The sequence below is a fragment of the Struthio camelus genome, chromosome 1, assembly GCF_040807025.1.
Source record: "Struthio camelus isolate bStrCam1 chromosome 1, bStrCam1.hap1, whole genome shotgun sequence".
NCBI lineage: Eukaryota > Metazoa > Chordata > Aves > Struthioniformes > Struthionidae > Struthio > Struthio camelus.
Window position 1 is genome coordinate 93,120,244 of NC_090942.1, and position 15,319 is coordinate 93,135,562.

Here is a 15,319-nt window from a genome sequence, read left to right on the forward strand (position 1 = left end):
ATAAACCATGTTGAGGAGTACAACCATGAAGGGTTGTTTTTTTTTTTTTTCCCGAGTTAACCTTGTTCTCCATAAGTAAATGAAGGTGATGTTTCATTTATGAATGTAGACTTGTCAGAGAGTTTTAAAAGACATGCGGCAAAGGGCTAATGTATGTGATTTTTATTTAATAGTCTTATGGGTAATGATGAATGCTAATGTAAAGAGATCATCGTCCCACTCCCCCTACCCCTGCCGCCGTTTTTCAGACTGTCTGCTTTGTCAAACAACAAAGCTTAGGGTCTCTCTTAGGTCAGTTCCACTATTTGTGTGGTCTTTTGAAAGAACTTCATCAGAATATAAGAAAACGTGATTTGTGTTGGTGTTGGTGCTCAAGGCTAAAAAGCGATTTCAAGCTCTGCTTTAAAACATGCCTGGAACATCTGATGGTTCATTTCCGGTAGAAGAAAGCTGGACACTGCCCAGTTGCATATTGACTTTGTCTTTTGAGTTAAGATCACTCTATATTAGAGAACTAACCCAATCTGTAGCCCAAATTGCTGTCCCCTGCTTTCTTCGCCTTCCATCCCCAGTAGTCTTGGTAGGGGGTGAAGAACTGTACCAGAATAGGAGAGAACGTGTCATTTTTTTGTGGTTGGTGACTTATGGAGACTGTGGCTGAGCAACGCTCAATATAGTGGTGTATCCGAGGGGTCTAGAGTGGTGAGTGAGGCCGGGTGGTTTGGGGGTGACTTCAGACTGTCTCTTTCAGTCCTTGGTAAGGCACGCCACCCTCGAATTTTAATTTCCCAGCTGCACAGAGCTGTGCAGGTAGCTCATGAAGAATCAAACCCTAAAAAGTCCTAGGTCCTTCGCGATAGTTAAAAATCACGTATCATTTATCAGAAGGTGAAAAGGTTTCTGGCAAACCAAGCACCCTGGGGTGAGCGGAGTGCTGAACAGGACCGTTTTGAGAGGGTGAGCTTGTTTTTTGCCTTGGAACAAAGCTCTTGCAAAGGATAAACGTCAGCTGCCTCTGGCCTGATCTTTGCTTGCTCATGTAGCAATGCCGTTTAGAGAAGGACTGAAAAAAGTAAAAGACTCTGGCAGCACTCTTATGCCTTGAAAGAAGCAGCTCTTAAATTTAAGAGTCTTAACACTGGCAAGAAAATGCTTCTGCCAGTCCAAGTTATTTTCTTGGTGGTATAAACTATTCTGGCAAGTACTTTTTTTTTTTTCCTAGTGGTAGAAGGAAGAGGTTCTCAGTTTTGGCTGAGGTCTGCTGAGTAATTTTCCTGGGGTCACAGCAGCAGGCAGCAGTGCTCCAGCTCCGGCTTTGCCAGGGCCGGGAGCTGTTGCCCCACAGACGCGTTAAGACCCCTGAAGAGCGTGAGCCCTTCCCGAAGAGCGTCGCGATAAACGCCTGGGACTCCGGGCAAGGCCAAGCCAAACCCGCTCATGGTGGCACCAAGGCCGATAAAATGCGGATAAAATGACTGCAGGACGCTCAGACGAGCTAAGGCGATTAGGTGCTGGCACAGGCCGCACCAGGCCGCGACGCCCCCTCCCTGCGCATGCGCGACGGCGGCACTGCGCACGCGCGCTCCCCTCCCCCCAGCCCCGCCCTGCGCCTCCAGTGAGGTCATAAAGGTGAGCGAGGCGGGGCGCGCGGCTGGGAGGTGGCGCCGCCGAGCCCCAGTGGGAGCGGAGGCTGCCAGCAGCGCCGGGCTGCGGATTGGCGCCGCGCAAGCAGCTGGATGGCGTCTTCGGGCCGCCTCATCCCCGCCGGCCAATCAGAGGCCTCCGCCGGGGAAGCCAATCGGAGCCCGGACGCGTTCTCCGCCTCAGGCTGCGGCTTGAAACCGTCCCAGGGCGACAGCGCGTCCCCTCATTGGCTCTCCCGCTTCGGCTCTCTTCGGGTGGGCCCGGTAATGGCCGGAAGAGAGGGCCTCTTCCTATTGGCTCGCCGATCGCGCTGCTAGGGCGGCGGCAGCAATTGCCGATTGGGTCTGCGCTCTCCTTCGGCGAGACTCGGCTGCGCCCGTAACGACTCCGCGATTGGTTACGAGGCGTTAGAGGCATTTCTGTAGCGGCCTCAGGATTGGCCCCGAGGAGGCTCGGACGTTTCCGTAAGGGCCTCGGGCTGGGGGCTGGCGAGTGCGTCGGGCTCTTCGGCTGGGTATTCACAGAAGGTGCTTAGGGCCGTTCCGCAGCGTAGGGCGGCAACGCGCATAGGCGGCTGCGCGGCTTTGGCGCACACACAGCGCGCAGCAGCAGGAGCCCGGCACGCAGCGGAGGCAGCAGCGGGGACAAAGGGACTGATCGGCAGGAACGGGGAAGGGGGCCCGGCAGGAGGCAGCCGGCGCCGGGAGGGAGCGGCAGGAGCCTTTAGCCGGGCGGGCGAGTCCCATGTGCCTTGGACGCCCGGGGAAGCAGCAGCAGCAGCCGCCGTCGCCGCCAGCGCTCTGAAGCCGGCTGACGAGGAGCTGGGGAGCCGCCGCCGCCGTCATGGCCTGCACCGCCGCCTCCGGCCGCCACCCGCACTGCAGCCTCCCCAGCCTGAGCCGCCGCCAGCTGCCCCTGCGGGCGCAATGAGGAGCCGCGCCGGAGCCGCCGCCTCAGCGCCGCACTGAGAAGCGTTAGCGAGCGAGCGAGGCCGCCCGGGCCGCTTCACCCCCTACTCCGCCCGCCGCGGATCCCACCGCCCCTGCCGGATCCCCTTGCAAGCGGGGCGCATCACCTCCTGTCGGCGGATCCGGGAGCCCCGAGATCCTTCCGCCGGGGAAAAATAGTCCCGTTCCCTGCTGCCTCCCGAAGAGGCGAGGGGGAAGGAAAGGAGAGGGGAGGGGGAAGAGGAGGAGGAGGAGGGGAGGAAAAAAAAAAAGAAAAAGAAAGAAAAGCCCGGCGGACGGGATCAGAGGAGCCCGGCCATAAGCCTCCGCCCCATGTGACTGGCGCTCAGGGTGGGGGCAGCGAGGCCTAGCAAACCCCCATCGCTTCCCAGCCGGGAGAAGGAGCGGCGGCGGCGGCGGGGGCGCTGCGGACTGGGTGGAGGCCGCGCTCGGAGCCGCTGGTGCTGCCGGCGAGGATGTCCTTATAGGAGGCGGCGTGAGGCGGAGGAGCCGCGAGAAGCGCGACGAGACCCAGAGGGCAGGGGGCTTCCCCGGCCGGGTTTTGGGGGGGGGGTCGGGGGGGGGAGAGGGGGGGCCGGGAGCTGAATGCAGCGGGCCTGAGCCGCCTCCTGCGGCCGGGCGAGAGCGAAGCGGGCGGCGGCGGCAGCGGGGCAGGAAGGTGACCAGGGGCAGAGGAAGCGACGGAGACCATGTCCGGGCGGCCCAGAACCACCTCCTTTGCGGAGAGCTGCAAGCCGGTGCAGCAGCCCTCGGCCTTCGGCAGCATGAAAGTTAGCCGTGAGTATTGATTCGCCGCCCGCACCCTCTGCGGGGCGCCCGCCGCGGTGTTTCGTCCTGGGGGTGGCGGGGGGGGTTGTTAATTTTTATAATTCAATTTATATATATATATATTTATATATATACGTATTTATTTTATATATGTATATCTTTCGGTAAATACGGTAACGCAGTGGCTCGGAGCCTGGGCAGTGGCAGAGTCCTGGGCTGCCTCTAGCCCTGGATGAGGCGGCTCCCTTTCTCTCCCCTTCCCTCCCCCTCATTAACCTTGAATAGGCACACATCATGGTTTCGTTTGGGGCCTGCTTAACCAAAAAAAAAAAATATATATATATATATATATGTATATATCGCTTGTTTTATCCGTTTCTACAGCCTCTTGTCTCTGCTAATATTGTGAGCCGCCCGTTTGGCTAATTGAAAAGAATATTTCTTTGGAAAATGGATTGGAAGCTCTAGAGGCTTTTTTTTTTCCTCCTTCTGTGAAAGGAGGAAATGAATTACGGACCCGTAGGTATGGTCGTGACATTCATGTTCAGTATACGTTTGTATAACTGTTGGTTCTCCTGGAGAAAGCTTAGTAGATTTTTTTCCAGGCAGCTGTAGATCGGGTGTGAGCACCTTTTGTAAGCCTTTCTTTCTCTCTCTCTCTCTCTCTTTTTTTTTTTTTTGTGGGCTGCACTAAAATGTCTCTCTGTAATACGAATCAGGCTCTGCTAAAATGCTCAATAGAGGGGATGAGGAAATCGTTAATATGACATGTGAGTCTATGGAGTAGTTATTTCAAGCTCAGTATGCCTTTTCCAGTTTTCTGATCAGAGGAATTTTTCTTAAGAACGAGGCCTATGCTCTATTCTGCACAGGCGTGTTGTAGATGGAATAAGTATTTAATATGTGCCCATCCTTCATATTCTAGCCAGTGGGATTGGGTATTTCGTGCGAATTGGAAATGTGTATTAAATATTAACAAATGTATGGTGTGAATGGAGAAAGGCCCTATTCTGAGTCATGAAAGACTAGCTACGTGTCCGCAATACAGAATTTGTTGGCTCCTGATTTGAATATGTTCATATTAACAACTGAATTGTTCCTGCAGGTTCGTGTTACTAGCATAGTTCTCAAAAGTATATATTTTTTTCTTGTGGAAATAGAGGGTGGCATCATTATGGGACGCGGAATGCTTGGTATGCATTACTGTTCAATCGATTTATTTGATGCTTGTGTATAGCCACACCTGACAGCACTGTGTGTGTGTATCATATTGTTTTGGGCATCTCATGCCAAAGCTGTATGTGATTGTGAGCTTTTGACATACCAGAAATGTTGGCATTTTTCTGCACCGAAATGTCTTCTACTGCGGTTGAAGCCTTGAAGAGAGCATTGGGCTTGGGGTCTTGTAGTCTACCTTGTATCTGCATGATCAGAGTGCCTGCAGTACTTAGAAAAACATGGAGTGCAGTTAATCCATATTAGCAGCATAAGAGTGTATGTTTGATCAGATCCAGCATTAGTGTGTATTAAGACTCTTTAATTTTTGTGGGGAAAATCTGTATATGACTCCATTTTAATTTATTGATTCACTTTATGTGAATGTGGCATAGGAAGCGGGTCTTGTTGATCAATATTTCTGCAGGTGGTTCTGTTTAAACCAAGCCAGACCTAGACCTGTCACGCTCAGAAACTATATTTGTCTTATTCCAGCTTTAAAGCTTGATTCTTGAAAGGTCATTGATACTCTTTTCCCATTTATTTGAGGTCAAAGACTAGACAGATGCTTACCTATGAAGAGGGTGCTAACCGATGCAGACTAACAAGTTTGCAAATTTGATTCAATCCCAAGTGTATAACACTGAGGGAGAAACAAAGGCCGTAGCATAAAGCACATGCACTTGTGATAACCCCCACAATCGCTCTAGTCATGTGCCCTGTTCCTTCTGCTGTCTGGAAAAAAATGTCAGAACAAAGCAAGAGAACCACATACAAGGACTCTGTGGGAAATACAGTTCATATTTTCAATTAAACTATCCAAGTAAGACAGTCCAGAAAATTAAGATTTAAAAAAAAAAAAAATCTTTTGTGAGAGAGCAGTGATGCTGCCAGGTGCCAAAAACAGTGGTAATTGTCTGGGTCTCGTGAGTTCTGGTAGCATCTTAAGGTATGATGTAGCAAGTCATCTATTAGCAGTATTGAGTGCTTGGAAAAAATCACTTGTATGGTGAACAGGGAGTTTCTTGGCTCTTGCTTTTTACTTTTTATATATAGATAGATACTTTAATGATATTCTCAGCCCTTTTGAGTGAAAGCTGGAGTGAAAGAATCCTTGTGAAGCAGATGAAAATTGATGGTTCAGTTTGAGTCCTATAGTCAGCTTTAGTTACCTCTGTCTTGGTGCAGGTCTTCTCCAAGTTGCCAGGGATTGAAAGCTGACTTGCTTGATGTCAGCTTCATTGCTTGTGTTTGTAAGCCTGGAGGAGCAGTGGAATGAAGCGATCAGGTCAGTTTTGCTCTGGTATTTGCACAGGTATTGCTGCTCCTAGTTAGGCACAGTAATGGTTATGTGGGAAGGAAGGATTCAAATGGTGGTGAGGGACTTATGAAGTAGTGGAGGGCTCACCGATTCATGGGTTATCTAGGATGAGAGGTACTGGAGAAGTACAGTGATGGGTTCTTTGGTTCAGGGTACATGTGAGAGAGCAAGCAGGTTTTTCATCTCTTCCCTGGGTAATTTATTAGACTTTGTTCTCGGAAGCTGGTAAGAAAGCCTGAACCTTGAAGGGAGAGGACAGACGATTCCCAGCAACTTCGCCTTTTCTAGCTCTTGGGAAAGATGACTTCTCATGCATGCTGCTCTCATTGCTCGGTAATAGGATTTATTAGGATTTTAACATCCCTGTAAGGATAGGAGCCCTGTAGCCTTTTCATGCATCTTTAAAGGCATACCTGCATCAAGAATATCTTCTGAGATCTGATTTTTTTTTTTCTTAATATAGTTGATGTTTTTTGAAATCGTTACACCATTCTTTCCACCACTCCATTTGGATTTCTACATTGAAGTAATTCTCAAGTAGCTTGTTCTGTGCGCAGATCTGCGTAGCTGGGTTTGTTGGCTTCCCCGCACAAAAAAGTATATGCACCTTATGTGGAATCTGTCCCTAAACCGCAAGGAAATGCGTAGTATAACAAAGGTCTCAGCTGTGAGAGTTTAGCTGTGACCTTAATGTCGAATAGTTCAAGAAATCAGCTGGAATTTTAACTTAAAAATTAGGTGATGAATACCTAAATCAAGAGCTTCCAGTTTTCCACTTCCCGACATAATCTGCATGAGTTTAAAGCTGTCTTTTGTTCTTCACCTAGTTGTTCCTGCATTGCTTCCAGATGTACGTTTTCCCGAATGGGACAAAAATAAAGGGTAGCCATGCAACACGTGACCAAAAATATCTCTATAAAACTAGACGTCTTCAAGTTTGCGATTTGAGAATTTTAATCTAATGACTGTAGAATTGTTAGTGTGTGGGCGCCGTCCCCCCCCCCCCAGCCTCTGGAGCAGGTTTAGAGTAGCACTGAGTCCTTGCATACAGCAGTACTTGTTGTAACTATAGCAAGTTGTTATTCTGTTGGTCTGCGGAAAATGATGCTGGGGCTAGTGCTTGCCATGAAAAGCTTTTTGCTCCATGTGCGGGTGTCATTGATTTGTAATAGATATGCAGAATTTGTTAACTTAGAGATTGAGGAAGGCAATTTTATTTGCTCTAGCTAATTCTAGTGCTGTACACACAATCTTGATTGCAAAATCTAAAGGACAATCTTGTAATTATTCATTCTGGACTCTCTAGAAGAATGTTATGCTGGTGCCAAACTTGCTTTTTGGTGAAACCTATCCCCCCTCCCCCCTTAAATTCGGTATATTTTCACACTGTGTAATCTTCCAAGAGCGCAATAGCTTGGTAACTCTGCGTTGCTGTTTACTTTGTACACATGGTACTCCTGCTGGCATGTGAATATGATGTATCTGTCATTAATGTAATGGCCCTTTAAAAAGTGGCACATGAAGTAATCAAGTTTGGGAGGTGTTGCTCTATTACGTACCCACACAATAAGCCAGTACGCTAAATGTAACTGCTTTTCTGGTAGGATACAGTGTCTAGGTTTAATTCAGTGCTATGTGATGTCCAGGGAGATATGTAGGAAGAGCTTTGGGTAGGCTGGAAGAGTACCATGGGCAATTTCAATGAGAGGGAGTGAGTGGGACTGACACTGGCAAAATGACTGAGATAACGCTGCCTTCTGTTTCTGAACTCAGTTAGGGTAGGGCCCTCTCTATTGCTTTGATAGCAGTTTCTGCCTAATTGGTTTCTGAAACTGGAAGCTGCCCATCCTGCTCTCCTTCCTGGAGAAAGGAAGCTCACTCCCTTCCGAAAGCCTGCTGAGGGTTGTCTGGCCTTTGCTGATCCTAGCCCTGTCCAGCTTTTTGACTGCTGCTGAGTGAATGGCTTTACTCGTGCCCAGACTTGAAAAGTTTAGACTAACGGGGGTCAGCCAACGACCATGTGTGCTATGGTGAAAAATGTCTCGTACTAAAGTGCCTCAAAGTCATGCCTTGCAATCCAAAAGGAATAAAACGGCTCTCGGTTGTACTTCATTCTAACGTTGCCAATCTATTTTCTATTTATTTGTATCAGCAGGGTTAGTTAAGCAGACAAATAACTAATAACGAAGTGAGGCCTGCCAGTGGAACCTGTGAAATAATAATTTGGCTAACTCTTCCTGCTCTGTGCCCCACGTGTCACTTTTCTGTTCTTTCCTGGAAGGCATATTGGTGTTCATTTCTTCCTGAATCTTTCCTTCTCATTCTCCCACTGTTTTGCGCATTTCCTCTTCTTCCCTCCAGTGTTTCCTGGAGGTGATTCGTTCTCCTATAATCACTTGATTAACCTTTTCTGTTTCTTAGTAATATTTAAAACATTTTGCTCACCTATTTACACAGCTGTAGAACCCCATACCACTTATGGAATATGTTCCTTGCCTGCATGCATCCTGGTTTTGGAAGTCAGGCTGTTACTTCATCTCTGAACCTGATAGGGGCTCAGATGGCCTGCAGCGTTCCTGTCTTGTTGGTATCACACAGCGGTGGCTTATGTGGTTTGATCTTTTTCTTGGGCAGGGGGATGGGAAGAGAAGTAATTCTTTGGCATATATTGCTAAAGACCACCTTGCCAGATGAAGGGCTTCTGTCTATTGCCCCAAGAGTTCCCTTGCTTCTGATTTTGATTTAGCTTGTCTATAAGCGCTGCTTTAGACAGAACATAAATACTTTTCCAATATTATTTTCTGGTTTACTCAGAGTAGGTCTTCACAATAATACAAATTGTGGGTTATTGGCTGCTGCTATTCCCTGCCTCCTCCTCCTTTTTTTGAATTGAATGGATGAATTCTATAAAGACTCTAAAAGTATATAAGGTATCTATGTCTGCAAAAAGCCTACAGTCAGAGCTTTGCACTATGAACTGTTCTAGCATTTCCTGAAATGAATTAACGTTAAACCCTTTAGTTATTTGAACACATCAGCTAATACATATATCCAAGATGGCTGGAGAACGCTTGTGGTCTCTTTGTTCAAGCTGTTGGAAGCTTTCTGTTTTGAATGACTTGTTCCGTCCCATTTTAAAACGGAAGACTTGTCACCTCTGAGTTTCCAGAAAGTCTACAGACTTATCACTTGAGCAGTTGTATGGACTTCTTTCCCCTTTGTTTCATTTAAAATTTTTAACTCTACTCTGAGGACTTGTAGTCAGCCACAGCTAGATAGTGTGGGAAGTGTTAAAGCGGCTATCTTCTTCAGCAGGTCTATAGTTAGTGGAGTTACTTGGCTGCTCTTTGAATGTAATGAGTGTCAATCCAGTGTAGCCTTGAAAGATAAAGAACAGTTTTAAACCCAGACTTCTATGAAAAGGAGTTTATTGACAATTTAAGTGCATCACGAAACAGGTCTCCTCACTTTTCTTTGACGTAAGTCCATATGGAATCCAAAATTTTATGTAGCTCTGACGCTAAGATCTTCCTTCAGTAACCTGCATGCATAGATGTTCCTTTATGTATGCTGAAAATAAGTAGTACCTTTGCTAATTACAGCTCTTACAACATAGCAAGAAAAGATACTCCCTTAGCGTTATATGGGTTTGAGCATTTATGTCTACACAGGTCAAAACCCATTTCTTCAGATGCAAAACCAGAAACCTCTTAGCGCTTCTCATCTGGTGGAGATTGTGGCTTAAATGCTGCATTTTGTTGGGGAAGGTATAATTTTGGAGACGTGATGGCCTATACAAGTTTAAGTTTATATTTTTGAGGTGATTTTAGGTGTAGCCCTATATGGAGTGCATTGCAGCAGTCTAGTCTTAAGGCGAGAAAGATGTGAGTCATAGTTGCAAGATAAACCTCTTTTAGAGATAGCTACTACATCCCAGTCATGTTCAATGAGTAGTGTTCCTGGTCAGTGCTGCTGTGTCTCGTTAAACAGCAGCCCAGAATTCAGCTCTACTTCAAGCTTTTGCAAACAAGATTTTAAAAACAAGTATAGGTAGAACTACTTTCTCTAAATCTTTAGACTCCTCCCTCTTCCCCCATTGGTGTCAGCTTATGTTTTAGAGAGGGAGTCAATCTTCTAGGTTTAGTTTCCGTGAGACAGCACACTGGATAAACAGTAGTACTGTTGGCGCACGTATGGTCGAGTTGAATTTAGTTGCAATGTTCTGGCTGTGCAGAGGGGAGATGAGATAATTTCAACAGAAATCCATGTGTCAGAGCCATTACAGAAAGCACTTCTAGGTTGGCCTCTGAGCGTTACCAAAAATGTGAATACCCAGAAGTCCTATTGATGTGCCTTTAAGAGAAGTGGGCAAGGTCTTTTTTTTTTTGTATCGTCAGTGCTATCAAAGAATCTTTTCATTAGGTGCTGTCACCACAGATAAGTTGTCTGTTGTTCAGGAAAGGAAATATAACAGCATAGAATGAACTCTTTTGCTTTATCTTTTGCAGATTGGAAGTGGATCTGAGCATTTAAGGCCATTTGTGTTCTCACCCTAGTCTGTGTTGTAATGGAAGAAAGGAAAGTGGTAACATAACTTGTCAGTGTCAAGGACTGAGTTTTTTTATTTTGAACAAAAAATGTACAGCAACAGCTCATCCTGAAAGGATGGCACCTGTCCTTTCGAGTGTTACCACTTCTCTGTAGTAGAGGACCCAGTATTTTTTGACTGCCCCTCCTCAGTTGAAGGACTGTATTCTTAGTATCACTACCAGCAATTCTTGTTCTTAAGTGGGCACTGTGGTCCTGTGCTTGACTAGTGTTTTGGTTTTAATTCATCCAAGGTTGGTTGCCAAGTATCTTCCACTTGATTAACTTCTTGATGTTTTCTTAGGCTTTTGCATCAGTGATGTGGAGTTAAGTTTGCTGAAGGAATACCGTTGTGGGGTTCTAGATCTTATTGGTGTCTACCAGTGAGGATGGGGCCGGGCTCTTCTCCGTGGTGCCCAGCAACAGGACGAGAGGCAACGGGAGCAAACTGAAACACAGGAAGTCCCGTCTGAACATGAGGAAAAACTTCTTTCCTGTGAGAGGGACTGAGCACTGGAAACAGGTTGCCCAGAGAGGTTGTAGAGTCTCCTTCCCTGGAGATATTCAAAACCCACCTGGATGTGATCCTGGGCAATGTGCTCTAGAGGACCCTGCTTGAGCAGGGAGGTTGGACTAGATGATCTCCAAAGGTCCCTTCCAACCTCAACCATTCTGTGATTCTACCACAGAAAATTAGCTTGCTAATAAGTAAGAACTTACAGCTAAGAAAAATGGCAATCTGCTCACCTAATTAGTTTCACTACATATAGCTTCCTAACTTTGTAATAGGCCTGAATAGGGTTGAGTATCTTTTCCTTTATAGGCTGTAGTGACCAATGTAGTCATGTTGAAAGCAGTGAACTATTATGCTAGTGCTACAGCCTTAGCTGGAGTGAATTATTTAGAGATAGCTGTTACTATTTTTGCGTTGATTAGGTAACTTCTGTTGATCTTGGGTAGAGTCTAGAAGACAACTCTCAGACATGATACATCATAGGGATGTGAAGTGGTATAGTTATAGCTGCTCAACTTACCTCTTCAGGCAAGTGGGCAGGTTTGAAGACCGTAGTCTTCAGTGTCTACCAGCAGAAGTACTACATTTTAATAGAAGGGAGATGCTTCATGCCTGTTTCTTGTACAACAGAGGCAGCTAGGATGTGGTGAATGAAACTAGGTAGTGAAGTACTGACCTGTTGATCGAAAGAAAAGAGTTGTGGGGGATGGTCCTGGTTGATTTAACTGGACAAGTACTGCCATAGAAGGTGTATGGGCCTGGGGAAAAGTGTGCTGCTGTGCATGTGTGAAAACAAGTGTCTGAGTGTAGCTGTGAAAGTTGCACAGGCTTCTGGATAAGAGCACTTAGAAGGAAAGAAGTTGGGTGTTGGCTCTTCAACTATAACCGGAGGGGAAGCAGCAGCTGAATTTTCCAACCAAGACAGAATTCTTAGAGCCGCAACTGTAGAACATGGTCTGTTTTGACTTTTTTAGTAGGAGTATAATTCTTGTCGGCTACAAGCCCTGTAGTTCAAAGAGCTATTTTTTTGGCCAGGAATGCAGGCAATTGTTTAATTTCCATGCAGGCCAAGAATATATTTTGTAGAAAGATAAACTAAAATTTGACTGCTGCAAAGCAGAATTTGACTTTTTTGCAGTGCAGAAAGACGAAAACTGTTTTAGTTGCAGCTGATGGGGCCATTCTGTTTGGTTTTCCTGGTTCATACCCTGCTGCAAGCATAATCATATAGAACCTATGTTATTCATATCCCATCTCTTTCATGTGCTTCATTTGGTTTAACTCGGATGAAATCAGGGAAAAACAATCTGGAACATGTCGGATTGTCCTCTGAGTAGATTTTCTAAAGGGGGGAAGGGGATACAAATTCATCAGCCTAAATAAACAGAATATTTGATTGTTGGCCAAATAAATATGAATCATTTGGCACAGATCTGTATCCCTGTGAATGAAGCCCATAGCTGCAAGTGAATTTCCCCCCGTTTGTGGGAAGTTGAAGATCAGCATCAGAAAATGTTTTGTGCCTTGCAAAGAGGATAAAAAAAACTTTCTGGCAAGGCATACTTTTTCAGGTGAATAGCTGTAATGCTTCTGGAATGTTTATAAAAATATATAAATTTCCTCTGTTGAACCCTGTAGAAGCAGAGAATAATGTTGTCCTTATTTGTAGACCATTCCACTTCCAATCTTGAATCTTACCAGGGTTGGAAGTGCTAGCCTGGGAGCTGTGGGTACGTATGGTGTAATGCAAAGTAGTAACTGCAGATTAATGTTATGCTGCTTTGTGTTTCTCTCAAAGAACAGAATAGAAAAATCTTCCTAAATCCAGTGTTGGCTTTAGAGACTTTGAAATAGGTTTAAAAAAAAGTTGTTAATTTTGGATCAAGAGTATTAATACCCACAATGAAAGACTGCAGGGATGATTTCTAGTTCTTGGGAAATGCTTTAAAGGCCCATCGAAAGGTAGATGTGTGTCCCTGTTCTTGTTTTCTGATGAAAAACTAGTGAGCGTGTAACTGAGCAGAAAGTGTTCTTGCATCATGGAAATTTTGGCCCTGAGCTTTAGGATAGCTGATGATATTCCTCAGCAGGGGGTGGGGAGTGCTTTGATTGCAACTCCCAAAAGGGAAAGAACTGGCATTTTGAGATTGGGTTTAGCTTTGTGATTGCTGTTCTTTGATCTATATAGCTGGCATGAATTAATTTGGAGTTGTGTATAGATTTTTACTGTGCAAGTGGCATGGGGATGACAGTTCTGTATATGTGCTGGGCTCTTCACATGTCTGAGCAATACAGATCAGAAACAAATTCTTGGAGTGTCATGCAATTAGAGAAGGTTGTAGAAATCTAATTGGGTTAATGTAAGGTTGTCTTAGGGTAATGAACACTACCAAATCTGTATGTCTGTTATATTTCATGATAGACTTCAGCTTTGGTGGAGTGAAACTTCTTTTCAACTGGAGTTAATATCTTTGAGTGTCTGTGGAAGCTGAAAAGGATGCTGCTGGGATCAGTGACAGCAAAAGAATTGTGGCTATTTTTCTCCCAGCTGGGACATTTGAAAGGCTTCTGGGATTCTGGAGACAGATATAGAAACCTCTCTTATCTATGTATGAAGTAGCACTCATTTACAGTTGCTAGATATTCATAAGGCTACAAATAACGTTTTTTGGTTTTAATACTTTGGCTTCATGCAATAGCCTGTGTGTGTTTTTTTTTTATAATCCACTAGATTATTTTTTTACTGGTAGCTTTTGGGCTGTTGATAGTTTACGGAATTTTGATTGTACCAGCCTAACTCTAAAAGGGAGGAGTGCAGATGCATTTATGTAGTGTACCTAACTTTATGATAAGTATGATAAATTCAGAAATACTCATACTGGCAGCATGTCATCACCTGCTTTTCAAAATACATGGTGAAAACATAATTTTTGTTCTCATCTGATACCATAATTACAAAATATGAATGTTCATAGTTATTTTGGAACATAGAGTAGCTGCATATGCCTTTCTCTTTATTCTGATATTGTAGGGGGATGCCTCCTCTCCCTTCCCTTCCTCCCCCCCCCCCCCCCCCAAGAAAAGGCGGGGGAGAGGAAGGTTTTCCTGGCAGACCAGATGAGATTCAGTAGATTACAGTTAAGAACAAGTTATGATAATTGGTCTTTGGGCAACCACTTTGTATTTTTTGTACATACATAAATGTATATGTGACTATGTGTGTGGAGAGACACGCAAGCGTGCACCCACCCACGCACACACGGTCAGATGTATGATATGAAGGGGAGGAGAAGATCTAGATTTGAGATCTGGAATTTAAACCTAGACCATGCGTGAAGGCTGTACTTTAGAACTACTCTTTAAAGACTACTTTAAAGCTGCTTGTCGAATCTGGGTTGACTAATTATGTTTCAGTGAACTAAACTTAGGAGTAATATTTTAATACTTGAATGATACTTTTGTCAGTAGTAAGGAACCTCCTTCTTGTTTGACTTCACAATACATTTTGATTTCATGTCCTGTCCCAGTAGCATCGACATTTAATTTGATGCTACAGAGGTAGCTCTGAAAAATGCTGGCTACAACCTAATGTGCTGTTTTGTGTCCTTCCTCCTGTCTTTTTATTTCCTTCTTCCTCCCCTTCTTCCTTTTAAAATGTTGTGACTGTGGGAGACTTCTCTACTGGCTGCAAATTTTTAGGCTGTAAGCAAGCAACGTTTTAAAGAAAGTACTGGTAAGGTAGGAAATGAAATTTCCGAATTGGATAAATTATCAAGTGTGTGTGTGTGTAAATACATATATAGACAGGTATGTATGTAGTTTTAAAACTTCTAATAAAAGTTCAATTTTCAAGTAGGAACATGGAGTCACTATGTGACTTTAAAGTAGAACTTTTTCCACTTAATGAGTTTAAATGAGTTTTTGATAGAGGGAGAGGCTTGAAACCCACTGAAGTTTTGCAAGTTTTAGCAGCGTTATTTAGCAACCCTGTAACAGTATGTGTTATGGGCATGGGCTGGATTTCAATATCTGGATTTCTCAGGATATAATCTCACTCACACACACTGAACCAAACATAACATTACAAACTTAGTAGATGTACTCCTCTTTATAGGAAATTACAGGCTATCTACATCAGTGTTTTTTGACTAGGTGAGTCAAGCATTGCGTTGAAGCATTCTTTTTTTTATTGTTGCTGTGACTTTTTGGGGGGAAAAAGTATGGGGAATAATGATCAGACAATATTGTTATTATATTTGAGTTAGGATTTTGCAAATATAATTTTGTACGTGCACTGTCAGA

The 15,319-nt window shown here is 44.7% G+C and overlaps 1 protein-coding gene across 2 annotated transcripts in view; it reads left to right on the forward strand.

Annotated features, from left to right (window-relative positions):
• The first annotated feature begins 1,961 nt into the window (after positions 1 to 1,961).
• Positions 1,962 to 15,319, forward strand: part of GSK3B (glycogen synthase kinase 3 beta) — a 152,192-nt gene continuing 138,834 nt past the window's right edge. For both annotated transcript variants that reach the window (XM_068958145.1, XM_068958154.1), the window contains exon 1: positions 1,962 to 3,389. In XM_068958145.1, the coding sequence (XP_068814246.1) occupies positions 3,302 to 3,389 (88 nt within the window). In that variant the 5' untranslated portion in view covers positions 1,962 to 3,301. The remainder of the gene's footprint in view (positions 3,390 to 15,319) is intronic.